The 17,678-nt window shown below is 35.7% G+C and overlaps 1 protein-coding gene and 2 long non-coding RNA genes across 4 annotated transcripts; 1 reads left to right on the top strand and 2 right to left on the bottom strand.

Moving 5' to 3' along the window:
* Positions 1-1,596: 1,596 nt before the first annotated feature.
* Positions 1,597-5,321, top strand: LOC141704777 (uncharacterized). Its single transcript, XR_012568074.1, has 4 exons — positions 1,597-1,724; positions 2,110-3,839; positions 4,538-4,979; positions 5,061-5,321. It is a non-coding gene; the product is annotated as an uncharacterized LOC141704777 (long non-coding RNA).
* A 4,871-nt stretch (positions 5,322-10,192) lies between these two features.
* Positions 10,193-12,078, bottom strand: LOC141704776 (uncharacterized). Of its 2 annotated transcripts, none has more exons than XR_012568073.1 (3): positions 11,986-12,078; positions 11,360-11,561; positions 10,193-10,251 (listed from the first exon to the last, which is right to left on the bottom strand). It is a non-coding gene; the product is annotated as an uncharacterized LOC141704776 (long non-coding RNA). The 2 variants fall into 2 exon arrangements; XR_012568072.1 differs by lacking the exon at positions 10,193-10,251 and adding an exon at positions 10,679-11,004.
* Positions 12,079-14,243: 2,165 nt separating this feature from the next.
* On the bottom strand, positions 14,244-17,077 carry LOC141704778 (putative nucleoredoxin 1-1). The gene is made up of 2 exons (XM_074507954.1): positions 16,934-17,077; positions 14,244-16,211 (listed from the first exon to the last, which is right to left on the bottom strand). The coding sequence occupies exons 1-2, from the start codon at positions 17,009-17,011 to the stop codon at positions 15,204-15,206; spliced, it is 1,086 nt and encodes a 361-aa protein (XP_074364055.1). The 5' UTR covers positions 17,012-17,077; the 3' UTR covers positions 14,244-15,203.
* Positions 17,078-17,678: the final 601 nt, after the last annotated feature.

Below are 17,678 nucleotides of genomic sequence, written 5' to 3'. Positions count from 1 at the left end.
TGCGTGTATAATATATATATATATAGGCTTCAGGTCGTTTATCTTCTACTGCCTGTATACTTCCTATTTGGCTGCACATGGGTTTGAACAAACCGATCAACGACACCCAACTCAACCCTTTTTCAACCCGAAAAACCCCACCTAATGTAAACCGAATTATAGATGAATTGTTTTTATCAACCCGACATAAATGGGTTGGGTACGGATTACAAATATTTTTACCATAACCCAACCCAACCCGATCATTAATATATTCTCCATAATTTTATATAATTTTTTAAGTTTGACATATATTTACGCCTCTTCTCGTATGTTTTCACGTAACTATTATAGTATCTTAAATGTGTTGTGTATTATTTTCTCATCTCCAATATCATATTAAGTTTCCTGGGTAATAATTTTATTTGTTCAATTTATGTTTGCATATTCATTTTCATCTGTAGATGTATCGTTAAAACATTTAGTTATGCATATAATTTACGATATGATATACATTACTAAAATTATGATGTTAATCAAATTTAAATATTAGTACTTTAACTATAATTATACAAATTTCATTTTTATCTAAATTTTCAAGATGAGTGATAATAAATAGTATTAGAACTTTTTTTATCGGATCATTCAACAACACATCCAAAAACCCAACCCGACCCAAACCGATGTACGACGGGTAGGGTTGGGTAACGAAATTATATTTTATGGGTTGGGTTAAAAAAATTCAAGTCGATTTAATTGGGTCGGGTTGTAAAATCGCCTTTAACCCGGCCAACCCGACCGATGTGCACCCCTATTTCCTATTTGGCCGGCCAACCCTTTTTCGGGCTTTGTTTCCAAATATTTATTTATTAGTTTTCAAAAATATTATTTTATTTAGTTTTAAAACTAAATAAAATAATATTTTTTTAAAACTAAATAAAATAATATTTTTATTGTATTCATAAATAAAAATATGGTGTTTGAATAATAGTAGAATAATATAATTATATTTGATTTATGATCGTACTAAGGACATACTTTAAATACTTATTCTAATAAGATATTATTTTTAATCGTCTACTTTTAATTATAGAACATTAATGCTTGAGATTGTTTTGACAGTATAATATCAAATTTTTAAATAAAAAATTTCTTACGCTTATGTTATGTCATCTTTTAGCATGACAAATATTTTTTAATAATCCCGTAATTTATTAATTATTTATGATTAATTAATATTAACCTTAGGCAGTTAACATAAGGATTGTGAATAAAGGTGAAGGTTAATTTGATATGCGTGCAAATCAATTTCCACACAAGAATTTTTTGCAACAACTGCGGCACTACCTATTAGGGCCGCTCATGGATTACGTAACCCGTCAAACCCGACCCGACCCAACCCAATCCTGAAATGAGCCGTTTAAACTGAACCGTTTAAAACCGTGGATTAATTGGGTTATTTTTTATTTAACCCGTTTATAATGGGTTGGGTAAGATTTTATCCTTTTAAAAACCTAAACTAACCCAACCCGGTTATATAACTAGGCCCAACCCATTTTAAATATTTTACACTCCCTGATTCCCTGACCCCGACCCATTTACAATATTACTTCAGAACTTCCCCCAACTAAACCCTAGTTAGTCTGTATAATATTACATTTCATATTATACAGCCGCTCCTCACTCCTCAGTCCTCACTCGTCACTTCAGTTCTATCTCATTGGCTCCAAATCTTCAATTAATTTGTAAGATTCTTTTAATCTCTTCAATATTTTGTTTTATTCATATTGATTTGCTGTAAGTATTGATTTGTTTTATTTGAGAGTTGTATGATTTATTTGTCAAATCTTTGATAATCCTCAATTAGTATTTTGGCTAATCTTAATCTTTGGTAACTTAAATGACCTGTGGATGTGGTGATTGTAACTAAATGAATGACTTGTGATGATTTAATAGGTAGTGATATTCATTTTAAACTTGATTTGATTTGTTTATTTTAAATCTTTGGTATGATTTGATTTGTTTCTTGATTTAACTTATTTATTTGTTTTTAATAGATTAATTTATAAAGTCTTGACTGAGTGCTCAATCTTTGTTTTGATATATATTTATTTATTTGTTTGGATTTAGGACAAAAATATGGAAACAACATTCCCCCCCCGATATCTGATTCCACTCAACAAATTCCTCCAGTGATCTTAAACACCACCCAAAACCCAAACACTTTCCTAACCCCAAACTCTGATCAAAACTTAACCCCCTGATGAACCCTCGATTACTAATGGTGAACTTAAATCCCCTAAAAGGGAGACTGATGATGTTGACCCACTTACAACCAAGAGAAAACCTACCAGAACTTCTGATGTGTGGGATCATTTTACCAAAATAAAGGGTGGAAATCATAAGGGTCCAAGATGCACATGTAACTATTGTGGAGCGAACTATGCTTGTCATAGTACAAGAGTTGGAACAAGTAGTTTGTGGGCTCACTTAAAGAAATGCAAGAATTATCCAAAAAATATGGCTGATAGGAAGCAAAAGGTGCTTAGCTTTAAACGTAGATTTGAAGGAAAGGGCAGTTTGTTGGTAGCAACATTTAAAAAAGTAAGATGTCGGAATGCCTTGGCGAAGTTTGTGGTGAAGGATGAACAGGCCTTCAATGTTGTGGAGGGGGAAGGTTTTAAGAATTTGATCAATGAGCTGCAACCTAGGTTTGTGGTCCCAAGTCGAATGACTGTTATTCGGGACATTTACACGCTGTTTTGTAATGAGAAATCTAAATTGATGAAAGATTTGACAGCCGCTGGACAAAAGGTGAGTCTAACAACCGATTGTTGGACATCCCGAACTCAAATGTCCTACATGTGTCTCACTGCACACTACATAGATTCTGATTGGAAGCTATAAAAACAGATAATCAACTTTTGTCAAGTTTCAAACCATAAAGGTGAGACCATTGGAAAGGTGATTGAGGGCTGTTTGCTTGAATGGGGGGTTGAAAAAGTATTTTCTGTTACACTTGACAACGCATCAGCCAATGATGTAGCAATTGGTTTTGTAAGGAGAAGGGTCAATGCATGGAAATGTGTTGTTCTTGATGGTGAACATCTCCATGTTCGACGTGGTGCTCACATCATAAACTTAATTGTCAATGACGGACTAACAAAGTTGCATGACTCAATAGTTGCAATCCGTAATTCCGTGAGATACATTCGTTCATCTACAGCAAGGCTACTTAAATTCAGATGTTGTGTGGAGAAGAAGAGAATTGATTATAAGGGGGGACTGGTCTCAGACGTGCCTACAAGGTGGAATAGCACGTATATGAGCTGGATGCGGCTCTGAAGTTTGAAAAAGCATTTACAAGGTATGAAGAGGAGGACGACAAATTTTTGAGCTACTTTATGGAAAAAGAGAACGGTAAAAAAATGATTGGACCTCCATCGTCTAATGATTGGGAGTCAGCAACTGTTTTTGTGAAATTTTTGTCTACCTTTTATGAAGTTACGTTGAAGTTTAGTGGCACTTTGCACCAAACTTCAAATAACTTTTATCATGAAATATGTGAGATTCACACTATGCTGGCCGAGTTAGTAGATCAAGATCATCCTTTATTGTCTACCATGGCTGTTAGCATGAAGAGAAAATACGACAAATATTGGGAAAATGCGGATAATATAAATCCAATGTTGTTCTTGGCTGTTGTACTCGATCCCGGGTACAAAATGAGGTACTTGAAGTACTGTTTTGAATCTGTATATGATGCTGAGACGGTTGCTAGGATTGTTGTGAAGGTGGAGTCGATTTTGCACGGCTTACATGTTTGTTATAGTACTAGAGTTAGAGATGGTTGTACTAAGGTTAGTTTTCTGGCTGCACTGTACTTTATAATCTGTTTTCTGATTTCTGTAGTGTTGATCAAGCAGTTTTAGCCTAGTCAGTAGATTTCTGTAGTGTTGATTTATGTACTTTAGAAGAAGATAATAGCTTGGTATAAATTGGTGTTGGTCAGTATGCAGATGATTGAAAGAACTGAACATGATGGAAAACTAATATATTTCAAATGCCTAGTCACGAGTCATGACCACAAACACAGGGAAGTTAGTTTACAAATATTGTTACTTGCTGTATTTTGGCAAGTATTAGTTTACAGTTTTAGCCTTTGACTTCCTGGAATTTGAAGTTATGTACTAATTAATAGAAAATAATGAAATAGAGCCCCATATACTAATATTGGAGTCTGGAGATGCTAACCACACCACTCCAGCAGGAAAATTGTTTTTCTGATCACCAACTCTTCTAGTTTGAAGAATGTAAATAGCTATCTTGTGAACTACATGACTCACTCTTTGCTAGACATTTGACAGTGTTGCCCAACAACACCTTAACAGTTTTTAGATGCCATCTTCTTTTGGACAGTGATCATGTTTCTGTATTGACTGTGATATACTTATTGCTGCTAGTGAATATGTTTATTATCTAGGTTCAGTCATGTTCTGTACTTCCAGATTAGTAGTATAACATACATGTTTGACTTGTAAATGTTAACGTGTAACAGGACAGTGGAGGTCCTTCTCCAGTTTAAACTGTTGGCAAAGAAACACGGAAGAGAAGGTTGTTGGAGAATTATATGCAGCAGCAGCAAATGGGAACAACGGAGAAAAAGAGTGATCTTGACATCTACTATTCTGAAGAACCTCTAGACCCTATGACCGATAAGTTCAACATTCTTAATTGGTGGAAAGACAATACTAGCACGTACCCAACTTTATCTTTGATTGCTCGAGATATTCTTGCTATTCCAGTTTCGACTGTTGCTTCGGAATCTGCATTTAGTACAAGTGGACGAATACTGGATGCTTTTCGGAGTTCTTTAAGTCCAAAAATGGTGAAGGCGCTCATTTGTACTCAAAGTTGGTTGAAGGGTAGTCATGGTGGAATTAAATCTAATACTTATTTGGATAAAACTCAATCCTACGAATTTCTTGAAGTTGAAGAAGGTGAAAAACACTTTTCGATACATTTCTTGAAGTAGATTTTATAACATGTTTTCTGAAATTTCAAATATTGTATTTTTGTAGATACTATTGGAAAAAAGAAAGGCAGTGTTGGATCAAATGAGAAGTGCAATAGTAGAGCCAATGTTATTAATCTCATTGATCACTGATTGTCACTATTCAGCCTATTTTGTTTAAATTTTAGACTGTTTTGTAGTATGCTTCGGGACGTACTATTGATGGGTGATGTAATATTTGGGATTGCTTAAACTATTTATGGATGATGTAATATTCTGGATTCCGAACTATTTATGGATGATGTAATATTCTGGATTCAGTACTTAATTTCCTGCTTTTAATTTTTTAATTTTTGTATTTTACAATGAACATTAGTTATATGTAATTTTGACAGCTTTATTTCTTTCAACCCGATTAACCCAACCCATCACATAGTTAATAGGGTTGAATTTAATATTTTTTTTGAGATTAATGATTTAATATTTATGCCGCAATAAACGGGTTTGGTAATTAAATAGGTAAAACCGGCCCAAACAAGCCCTGTTACTATTGTTTTTGTAAACAATACAATTGTAAAAACTACAATTAAACCGACGGAACATCTCCGATTATCCAACGAGATTAACTAAATTTGTTGACTATAATAATTATTTAAAATATAGATAACAAAATATATGTATAAATTTTAAAGATATTCACTATAAATTTATCTATATTTTTTATTACCAGTTTTTAGACATCGGCTATATATAACCATTCATAACCACTTATCTATATTTTTTCCTAAAGATTTTATTTTACCTATCATCATTGGATTGCATCAATTGATAAAATGAGTGCCACATAAGCTATTACTAAGAGGTTATTTAGTTTTAAAACTAAATAAAATAATATTTTTGAAAACAAAATAAAATAAATATTTGGAAACAAAGCCCGAAAAAGGGTTGGGCGGCCCAATAGGAAGTATACAGGCAGTAGAAGATAAACGACCTGAAGCCTATATATATACACACAGCAAAGGAAGATTTGGGCAAGACACACACAACAAGTAAAACCCAGAATAATTCAGATATCAAAATTAAACTCAATCAATCGATGGATCCTCCTGCTGGAAAGTGGATTTTGTGTAAACATGATGATGATGATGATGATGTTGTCGAGGAGGAGGGGAAGAATAAATCAAAATCATCACCCATCAACAACAAGAGGAAGATGTGGAGTGATTTGGGGACCTCAATCCGTTGTGCCGTTGTGAAGAAGAAGAAGAGGAAGATGAACAATATGTCTAAACAAGAAGAAGAAGAGGAGAAGATATCTAATCTTTCCGCTAAATCATCATCATCATCATCATCTAATAAGAGAAAGAGGAACCAATCATCATCATCATCATCTAATAAGAGAAAGAGGAACCATTTAACTTCTCTTAATAGGAACAAGAGGCACAACAAAAAGATGCTCAACTATACGACTAGAGAACAACATCATAACAAATCATCATCATCATCCAGTAGTAAAAATAATGATGATGTGTATAAGGCCATCAGATATGTTAGAAAGAGAAAGATGAATTGTGATCAGGACACAATCCTATCCAAGAATAAGAGGAACAATCCGGGCAAAGCAAAAGCAACTCAAGAAGACAATGCAGGGGCCGAGATCTTATCTTCAAGTGCTGAGAGGTATTTATCGAAGGACCTTATATTCAACATACTCTCTCGCACTTGTGTCATTTCGCTGTTCAGATGTAAATCTGTTTGTAAGTTATGGCATTCTATCATTTCAACACCTAAATTCCACATTGCTCACCACCTAATTTCTGTAAATAAATTACCCTCTATTATTATGATTACTTCTAGAGTAGACGATAATGAAGGCTGTCACGCTGCCACTATTCTCTACCCCGATTCTCTCAAACACTATTCGGTGAATATCCCCTTGATGCCCCCTTTTGATTTATTACAATTTGTAAGCTCTTCTAACGGTGTTGTTTGTGTTTTTCATAACTTTAAAGCTGATTTATATCTATTAAATCCCCTAACTAGGATGTCTAAGAAACTCATGCTTCCACCTGCGGCTTTCACCATGACTGAGGAGAGGAGACATACAATATTCCACCCACCACCACGCACCCCTGTTATTGACAAACCGCACACACCCTTCACTGTTATCATCGACAACCCACGACCAGTCCTAAAAGCCTACAAATTTGAAGTTGGGTTTGGATTTGATTGTGTATCCTGTGACTTTAAGGTTTTATTTCTTGAATATCAGAAAATTGATAATAAACATGTGGGTTTGGAAGCAGCGCATTTGTATTCTTCAAATTCTGATTCCTGGAGGGTCATTAAGGTCGATACTGAGTTACCAAGTTTTCTCTATTACCCCCCATCCCCTGTTTTGAGGTCTGGTCCCGTTGTTGACGGGGTTTTGTATATGGAAGGTGTGGATTTCATTATAACTTTTGATTTGCATACCGAACTGTTTGGACTGATTTCGTACCCAAGCTTTGTTCATGCAAGGAAGTCCAACGTTTTGAATTTTGAGGGCTCCGTGGCTGTGGTCCTTAAAACTGTTCCTGACGGGTCACTTGTTGAAAAGGAGCTCAGTTTGTGGACACCAATAGCAGTTTCTGGTGAGGTGGTTTGGAACAAAATGTTCACTTTTGGCATTGGTTCGGAGGAGATAGATTGGTTGTTTCTCTACTCTGGTGCAAATCAGTTTTTTGGAAAAACTAGATTAGGAGAAATGTTGTACGACTACAGGAAGAAACAGACCAAGTACGTTGAATTTCCATCTCAAAGCTTCCTCCTACGAGTTCTCAGCCACACGGAGAGCTTCCTCCCAGCTGAAGGACTCGAGGGATTCCTCCTACGTGTTCCTTTTTGTTTCTTTTTCACTGTAAGATGGTCTATTTTTTAATCTAATTATGGGCAGGATTTATAAATTTGTCACTTATTATAAAAGATTAGACATTGTGTAGATTGTGCTGGTTGCTTCATTTTTCTCACTACTGTTAATGTGATTTAATCATTCATTACTTCATTTGATTGTTGTAGAATACTTTCATGATGCAGTCGATGAGTCGAGTAGATACATTTCACGTTTCACAGCTAGAGAAGACAGTTGGTAACCACCTAGTTTCACTTACAATCCTTGAGCAACTAATGCGTGACTTGGAGCTGCTTGTAGTGTCAGAGGCTGTCTTGGACGTGTACGCAGCCAGCAAGACAATTCTCTACAAGCAATTTGGTCCAAGAATAACAGGACAAGGCTGATTAGGTAAGAAATCCTCGAGGGCCTGATTATCTAATTTGGCATTATGGGAATCATCCTATGCTTTTATTAATTTATCAGAGTGCATTGTGATTGATTGTTTTCCCTTCCTAAATGTAAAAGAGCTTTGTTTATTATTCAATTGGCGTACCTCTGTAATCAACACCAAATCTTACATTAGGGACCTTGTATTATTTTTCTAACATTTACACCAAATATGAATGCATTATGCTGCTTCTCATGAACACTGTCTGAAGGAAATACCCTATCCCTTTTATGCATTCTTTAATTTAAGAAATGTATATTGTCATTATAAATTTCCACCAGTTGCATGCTCAATTGGTAAAATCTAACCCCTCTGAATCTATGAAAATATAGTTAGCTAAGCAATCTGTCTTTGTGGGCTGGCATTTTACTCATGTAACAACCTAGATCAGCTATTAAATCGTAGAAAACACTACTCTGCTCAAATTTTTTGTTTCTATCTTGGCTATCAGTATATTTTAACTGGAATTTTTTTGGATAAGCGGACTTCTGTTAAGAATCTTGCTTCTAAGTCACATGTTACCAGATTTCATGGATTTTGCAATATATTTTTTCTGTTATAAAACAACGTTCTGATTTTGACTACTTCAATTATTATGTACTTTTGATGCTCATACTTGTGGCTTAAGATACTGTTTGAAATTAATAACAGTCTACATTCTTGACATACAATGCTGATCAGTCACTTTTATTGCAGTGTTGATATAAGTGAAGACAAAATTTCTGTATTTGACAATGGACCTGAGTGAAGAGAACTCTATTGTGAAATGGTAATATATGGCGGGTTTTTTAATAGAGTAATAAAGTGTTACTTGAATGTTGATCATCAATTTCTTTCCTTTTGCCTTGACAGTGGAAAAAAAACGTAACTCTGTATTTGACATAGCATCGTGAATTGGCTTGTCCAAAGCTCAGTTTGATTAGTAGTTTTATCATCCAAAAATTTATTACAAAAAGAATATCTGACTGCAGTTTGTGAGAGTTATTAACAATAGAGGTGAAAGACTAGCGAGTGAATGCAAATAGACGGTGCTCTTGGGAAATGCTCAATAGCTGAACATACTTCTGACTGAATGTACCTGTTTTAAGAAATAGGTCTCATGTCTCAAAGACCAATTCCTGGTCATGTTTTCTATCCTTCTAGAATTAAGTTGCATGAATATTTGTCCTGTCACCTTCACTTTCTATTATCAATTCATAGAATTCATAGAGGCCAGATCAACTCCTCCAAGATACTCCCTCCGTCCTAATTTATTTGTCTCTTTTGTACGTAATTTAAGGTGCATTGAACTCATAGATTTGAATTTCTATTCACAAAGCTTTAATAAAAGGAGCTCACATTTTGGAGTTGGTTTAGAGTTACATGCTCACAATCTGGTGATTCCAAATATTGTCCAGCTGTTAACTCTACGTTTCTCCCACAGTTCATGTCACAACCCTGCATTACAAGAGTGTAACATATACATTGCATCGTGAGTTGAAATCAAAACAAATTATCAGTTGGTGCCTCATCTAAGTTTCAGCAATATTTTAACAATTAATACACAATTTAGTACTAGCACTCACCACTTTTATCTCAAGTCATTCCAACATGGGCATACTTCTGAGCAAGCACAGAGCATTTGAAATCACATACACGTCATTAAATGCAACACTACATAATTTCAGTGTCTTCAAGTTCTCCATTGTTGAGGTTAGATAATTGTGAAAAGTTAAACCTGGATCCAAAAACTATGTATGTACATTATTAAATTAAAACACAAGAGACATATTTTAATTTAAGAAAAGGAAAGAAATCTAATTTGTTAAACTTTTACCCAGCTGATGATATTGCCCTTAAGAGTTTCAATGCTAGGCATATCACCAAGAAGCCTGCGTAGGTTGAAGCTTTTCTTTATATCGGTACAAGGGTTGTAATCCTGAGCATAATGCTTAAACACTGACACAAGCAATACACCGAAATTATTGCCAAAATAACAGCCCAAGGAACGGTCTGATGCGAGTGATAAATAACAGACAATGAGCCTGAGAGTACGAGTAGAGCAACTACCAAAGAAATCAAGAAAAACAACTCGGGCCCAAAAACAAATTCCAGCAATAACAAAACCCAGCCAAAACCCCAGACAGAAGTCACACCACGAGAAACTTTGCACGAACAACTCCCCTATTCTGCAGACTTCGCTCGAAGTTACAACAGCACCACCACTTGAAACTACAGCATCACGACTTCGAAGCGAAACTCCACACTGAAAACGAGCAAAACCTCTCCAGCATTCGAAAAAAATCAGACCCTCTACACGACCTGCAACAGCACTACAGAACCCATCTAAACCTTCAGACCTAAAAACCTGCAAATAAAACCCCCACTCCAGACAGAATCCACACCTCGGGCACTCCCCATGTCCCAAAACCACCCAAAACTCTGATCTACTACAACCCAGCATCGAAACCCCCAACCACAACACCAAAAACTCACTAGACCTACCCCTCGGACAAAGCTTTTAATTACATGAAAAGAGATGAAAAAAGGGAAAATATAGTATGTAGCCTGTGCTAACATATCAGCAAGCTAGAACACATAAACGGAGAAAACCATCAAATTCAGAATGGATGGCATGACAGATAGGTGCACCTCCACATGATACTCAAAAAGCTACTCACCCGTTAATGGTATGGATCCAGTATTGTAAACCTTATACGACAAATAACATCCAAAATAAGTTTAATAATAATGACACCACTATTGGTGGAATATTACCAAATATTGCACCTAAATTACAACTTAAGCAGTTCAGCAAAGCACATTTAAACCTAAAGAAATAGTATAAAGGGAAAATAAAAAGCAAAAATTGTTTATAATTACGCCTAAAAGAATTTAGATACACAATTGGGCTAAATTTAAGATCTCACGACAGCCTATTATAACTTCCTTTTTTATATGTAGACACATATTATTTGGAAGAGAGATAATAGAGCTAAATATATGATTTATGCTTTAAACAATCAATTTTAAATCGATCAGAGATTCAAGGAAAATATATAGTTACCTGGGAGGCTGCCATATCAGATGCCTAAGATCCTCCTTCATAGATTTCGTTACAGCTGCAGAGCCAAGTCGAGCACACAACCATTGGTCGCTACTTTCATATAAACGCATAGGATATTTCAATTTAGTTCTTTGCTTTTTCCTTTAATTTCGTCTGTTTTTACAATACAACACCACCAAATCTGAGGGATCTGATAGGAAGCCTGGAAAAATGTGAATGAATAAACTTAATGTGGCTGTTGAATTCAATAGCATGCCTTTATGCATAACGCATTGTGGTCACAATTAGCGGCCTGAATACTTAACTAAAAAGAGATGTTCATAGGCATCCTACATAAATCAGAAAATATCTAAAAACAGAGAAGAACAAAGACGTACAAAATTAAAGATAAATTAATTATGTCATGCATCTTATAATGAACAAACAAAGCTCGGAAGAAAGTGATTATATATTTAAGGTCCAAAGAGAGTATGAGAGCTCAACATAAACTTCCATAAGATGGATAATCCGCAAAACCCAATTTATATGGAGCTCAATATAAACCTAAACCCCCACAGGATTAATATGTAAACTTAAAGATAAAATAAACACTGAAAGTAAGCATAATGATACCATGGCTATGGTACCTGGCCACTTCCTGAGAATTCCAAGGGCTGCCTGCCCATTTCCTAAGAACTGCAAGGACCTGCATACCCTCAAAATATATGCATAAAAAATTGTACACGTATACACATACATTAATTCATTGAAAAGAATTTTAAAGTAATTATACATAAAATTTGCACGATAAAATCAATTGTGTTTGAAACGGAGGGCATTTCCATTGTTTTTTTCCTTCAATATAAACCTAAACCCCCACAGGATTAATATGTAAACTTAAAGATAAAATAAACACTGAAAGTAAGTATAATGATACCATGGCTATGGTACCTGGCCACTTCCTGGGAATTCCAAGGGCTGCCTGCCCATTTCCTAAGAATTGCAACGGCCTGCATACCCTCAAAACAGATGCATCAAAAACTGTACAGGTATACACATACATTAATTCATTGAAAATAATTTTAAAGTAATTATACATAAAATTTGCACGATAAAATCAATTGTGTTTAAAACGGAGGGCATTTCCATTGTTTTTTTCCTTCGCTCTACAACTTGATTTGAATCTGATCGAGTTTGGGAGAGAGAAAGCAAAGAGTCCGAAACCAACATATATCCTATATGAAAATGGTTTTCATTTTCTTTTAATGCACTATATTGCTTTAAACTTTTCCGGCAGCCAAAAAATTCCTGTGCCAAGATAACTTAATTGTAAGTGGATCATCCAGGAACATGGAGCATCACTGATAGCAGGTTTAGTAAAGCTTTTTTCAATGTCAACTTGCCTCCTACAGAAGGTCTGCAATTATGTTTCATGTTGGTTTGTTCATATTCAATTGCTTATTACCTTGTCATCACGTAATTCAAACTGTGGTCCAAATGACCCTCTTTCTGATTTTGTATACACATGTGGGAAATAATGGAACATGAGATTAAAGGAATTTGGAAACTTGCAGCTTGGATCAAGATATTTCATGACACAATCTTTAGTATATTTAATATTTCTTCTTATTTATGCCTAAACTCTTAAAAATCTTTTATTTGTATTATCTCAAAATTTTATAAATTTACATATTTGATTTGCGGCATACATGACTAAGAGGATCCATACTGTAGCTTCTTAATCCTTTAATATTGGATCAAAGATAAATTTTTTCTTTGTTTAATATCAAGTTAACCCTTATTCTATTAGTTCAAGAATGGCTTTGTTTGAGGAGTCTGCGTAGAATGGCGTTGGTCTTATGGCTCGTGACAGCAATAAGAAGTTGCAGATTTTCCGACATCAGAGTATCATTGTCATGCAATCAAAATTTGTATATGAAACGAAATTAAATCCTTCATATGTATTTGCCAAATAATGCTCTTCTTATGTATACAGTGTTTAATAGCAAGGCCAAAGAAAAAAGCTCTAAACAGAAAACTACCAATTTAAGCGCAACTAAGCAAGCATTCCTGATAATTTGTAATGGAAGGAGCAGTAAACACAAAAATTGAGCAGAAGATACAAACCTAGAATTCTGAATCAATTTTTTGTCCTCTTCTTGCTTCTCCAGCCTACAACCCAGAATTTTTTGATGCGAGTGATTAATAACAAATAATGAGCCTGAGAGTACGAGTAGAGCAACTACCATGGCCCCCATACTCGAAAGCATCAGTGAGCGCCGTCCGACTTTGTCTAGCAAAAATGTTGATATCAGAGCAAAAATAGTTTTGCAGATTCCAATACCTATGGTGGCGAGTAGCTTGTGGTCATCTCTCTTTATCCCAGCCTTCTCAAAAATTCGAGGACTGTACAAAACAACAGCATCAACACCTATGACCAAGTATTACAGCTAAAACCATTTAGAATCTGTCAAGCTCGAATAAGTGTGTCATATCTTTTGTAACCCCATAACTTGAGTTTGTCCAATAGATCCTTATTTAAAATCACTTTGCACTCCCATTTAAAATTTATGCATGCCTTCAAGGGAAATCCCCCTAATCATGAGCTCTGAAAATTAAGTAAAAAAACGAACCAAGATATGCATGAATATCTTTATATTAGTATAAAATCAAAGCAAAAACAGCTCAGTTTGTGCTACCCTGTTTTGGTTTTTGTAAAGGATTTTTTTTTGGGTAAATGAGGTCGAGCCTCGTAAAATCTAATAGACTAAAAGAATATACAAAGAGTTTGAACTAGCCACAAAGAAGACTTGAAACAAAACTCCAAGAATTCTAAGGACTAGCTTGAGAAAGAGAAAAACACTAACTTAAAAATAAAGCTAGTCTAAGCAAATAGACCAGCAAATTAAACAAGCAAAAGGCAGCATTCCAAAAGAGACCATGACATTCCAAATTAAACACCAGGAGAAAATTGCCAACTCCCAGCCAATAGATGAAATCCACGCAGCACTACCTATGCCTCCCATCCAAGAAGAGAAAAACATGCACACTCCAAACACCAACCACACACCAATCACCAACACAAAAAACAGTCCATGAGCTCGACAAATCCAGGAAAATGCAGACAGAAAAAATCTCTATCTGCTCCCAAGGACCATGTAAATCAAACGCAGCACAGCAAAAACATAAACCTGCCATACTCCAGCAAATTCTCTACACGCAGCTCGAGACGTGAAGCACAAAAACCCAAGACCCCTGAACTGCTATAATCCAGAAATTGAACAAAGCAACAGCAGAACCCGAAGCAAAATCTTGCAGAAAAATGAAATCCCACAAAAAACATTGCACCAAATCCTCCCAGACTCGAGACAAAAATCTGCAGCAAATTGAAACCCCAGGATCGAACCACCCCCCGAAAACAGAAAGCAACCTGCAGACCCATCTGCATAGCTTCAACAGATAACACACACAAAACCAGAGAAACAGACCCTGATTCTGCAGACCCCACAGCAGCACTAAACAATACCTACGGCTTTCAAATTGCTCAGAAACCTCCGAAAACCGCAACTTAAAACTACAGCAGCTCAGCTCGAAGCGAGAAACCACAAAGAAATCAAGAAAAACAACTCGGGCCCAAAAACAGATTCAAAGAAAATATATAGTTACCTGGGAGGCTGCCATATCAGATGCCCAAAATCCTCCTTCATAGATTTCATTACAGCTGCAGAGACAAGTCAAGCACACAACCATTGGTCGCTACTTTCATATAAACGCATATACAAAAACCAGAATCCAGAATTACTTTCATCATCATTGTACACAGTACATATACAAAAACCAGAATCCAGAATTACTTTCATTATCATTATGTCATGTAGCAGTCTTCTGGGTCTGGCCCTTCATTTACACATTCTAATTTACATTTAATATTAATGTACTCTCTCACATGCAGCGAGACCTCGTTTTCCATATCTCCATCCTGATAAAAGGGAAATACCATATTTTGTCCAAGTTCAGGGTCTTTTTTCATTCTAACAATCGATCCTTCCTGATCAAATGCAATAAGTCCACAATTTGTCAGAACATCGGGCCAAACACGGTTTATATACTTCCTTGCTTCTGAGCCCTGATCAAGATGAGCATGCATAAACCATGGGAAAGATGCTACAATCTTCTTATCACGATTAATATAGACCCCCCTATAGATGTGGATAACTTCGAACTCATCGTCGGTGCCCTTCATCCTAATATACCTTGCTTTCATCTCCCTCCAAAAACTGTTAAATGTACCAGGGACGTTCTGAAATAAGATTATGATTCTCTTGCCAATATATTGTGAAAATCGAACTCGGGACCCATTTGTGTGCATAAAGACAGTGTCCAGATCCCAGAACATCTCCAGCTTTAATTTTTTTAACATTTCAAGCTCTAAATTGACAGCACTGCGAAAGCTGAACGGGTATGCTGGAGCACCATAACTCAACAATATATGAGTGCCCAACAGTTCGATGAATTTTCCATGAGGTCCAATAATCACCATCCTTGCCGGTACTGGCACTCCGAGCTCTTGGGGTTGTTGGAAAATCCTCTGCAACTTCTTACTACAATTTGTGTCGTTAAAAGGAAGTGCCAACCAAGGCATTGTCTTAATTTCATTCAAGAAAGAATCTTCAACCATGCGACCACATGTATCATCATGATGCTCGCACCAGCCGTGTGTGTATATAAGAACAATCTCAAACTCTTTCGAGTTTTCTGACAACTCTTGATAAAGCTTCTTAAGTGTCCCTGTGGTGTGTAATTCATCATGTTCATCTAGACATGGACAAAAATATAAGCCCACTGCCTTATGATCAAGACCATCGAGGGGTACCTGCCAAATTAAGTAGCATTTGTAAAGAAAGAAACCGATGTTAGTAAAAGTATGTATAGTTGAATGTACATATGAAAAAACTAGTAATACAAAACAGCATACTTGTCAAGGCATACAGAAGAACAAAGACAATAGCGAACTGCGTGGATGCCTAGGAGGTAAGGTGCCCTCCTAGTCGTCCATTAGGGGAATTAGGCGTTTTTCTATATATATAGGCGTATATATTAGATATTTATGTGCATACATTTTAATTGATTCTAACAATAATTACATTATTAATTTAAAGATTAGTCTATTTGATTGAAACAAATAGATTTTACTAACTTTTGTTTGTTTAATTTTGAGACTCTTGTTAGAAGTATGATGGTTCAATACTTGATTGTACAACTTTATAAATTTAACCACTTAAAGACGAAAATAGGCAAAATCAAATCATATATTAAAAAAAGCACACATTTACGTATAGCTGATTGCCTAAATCTCCTAATGTACGCCTAGGTGTCGCTCACCTAGACTCTGCCTAATTCGCCTAACCTAGTAGAATCAAGACGGTTGATTTCAGCCTAGACGACGACTAAGCAACGTCTTAATAACTATGCAAAACAGACAAATATCTTTATTTTTTGTTAAGAAAACAGACAAATTTGTCTGTTTTCTTAACAACAAAACAGACAAATTTCTAATATCGTTAAAATCAAAAAATGGTGATTTAGCATGCATACCTGGTCTCCATTGTTGTTGACGAGATAATCACGTTCAGGAGTGGCCAAGAGTTTTTGAATGGAAAGAGGCTGCTGCATAAGTAAATTATCTTCCGAATTGATGGATTGTATTCTTTCGTTGGTAAAAGGATAAGCAGCAGCTCCGTACCTGAGAAACAAAGGGTCGGCATCATATTGCAAAACAAAACCTGTTGGGTCAATGATTACAGAACAAGGCATTCTGTGATAATTGTTAAACAGGTTTTCAAGGCATTTCCTGCATTCTAAATCTGAAAACGGAATGGCAGGCCATGGCATTGTGGAAAACATTTTCATAAAAATTTGATGAGGATCGGGAGAAAAATGATCATTAATTGCAACAAGGACGATCTCGAAATCACCTTTGGGCTGTAACTTATGTATATCCACCAAGTGTTTTGACACTGTGCCCAAATCGTCGTAATAAGCTGCGAGTGTCATAAAATATAAAACAACAAACTTGCCTGACAGATCCTTGGCCTTAACCCGCTGTTGGTTGGATTTGATAAGAAAATTCCTTTTTTTGGTGAATAAAAGGGCCGACAAATCGACTGTATCACCAATTTTAATAATGTTGCAACTAGTATTGTGCACCTTGTCTGTTTTTGCTTTGCCCGGATTGTTCCTCTTATTCTTGGATAGGATTGTGTCCTGGTCACAATTCATCTTTCTTTTCTAACATATCGGATGGCCTTATACACATCATCATTATTTTTACTACTGGATG

This window comes from Apium graveolens, unplaced genomic scaffold (assembly GCF_009905375.1).
Source record: "Apium graveolens cultivar Ventura unplaced genomic scaffold, ASM990537v1 ctg8237, whole genome shotgun sequence".
NCBI classification, from domain to species: Eukaryota; Viridiplantae; Streptophyta; class Magnoliopsida; order Apiales; family Apiaceae; genus Apium; species Apium graveolens.
Note: the sequence above shows the minus strand (reverse complement) of the source record. Positions and strands in the feature narration are given on the sequence as shown.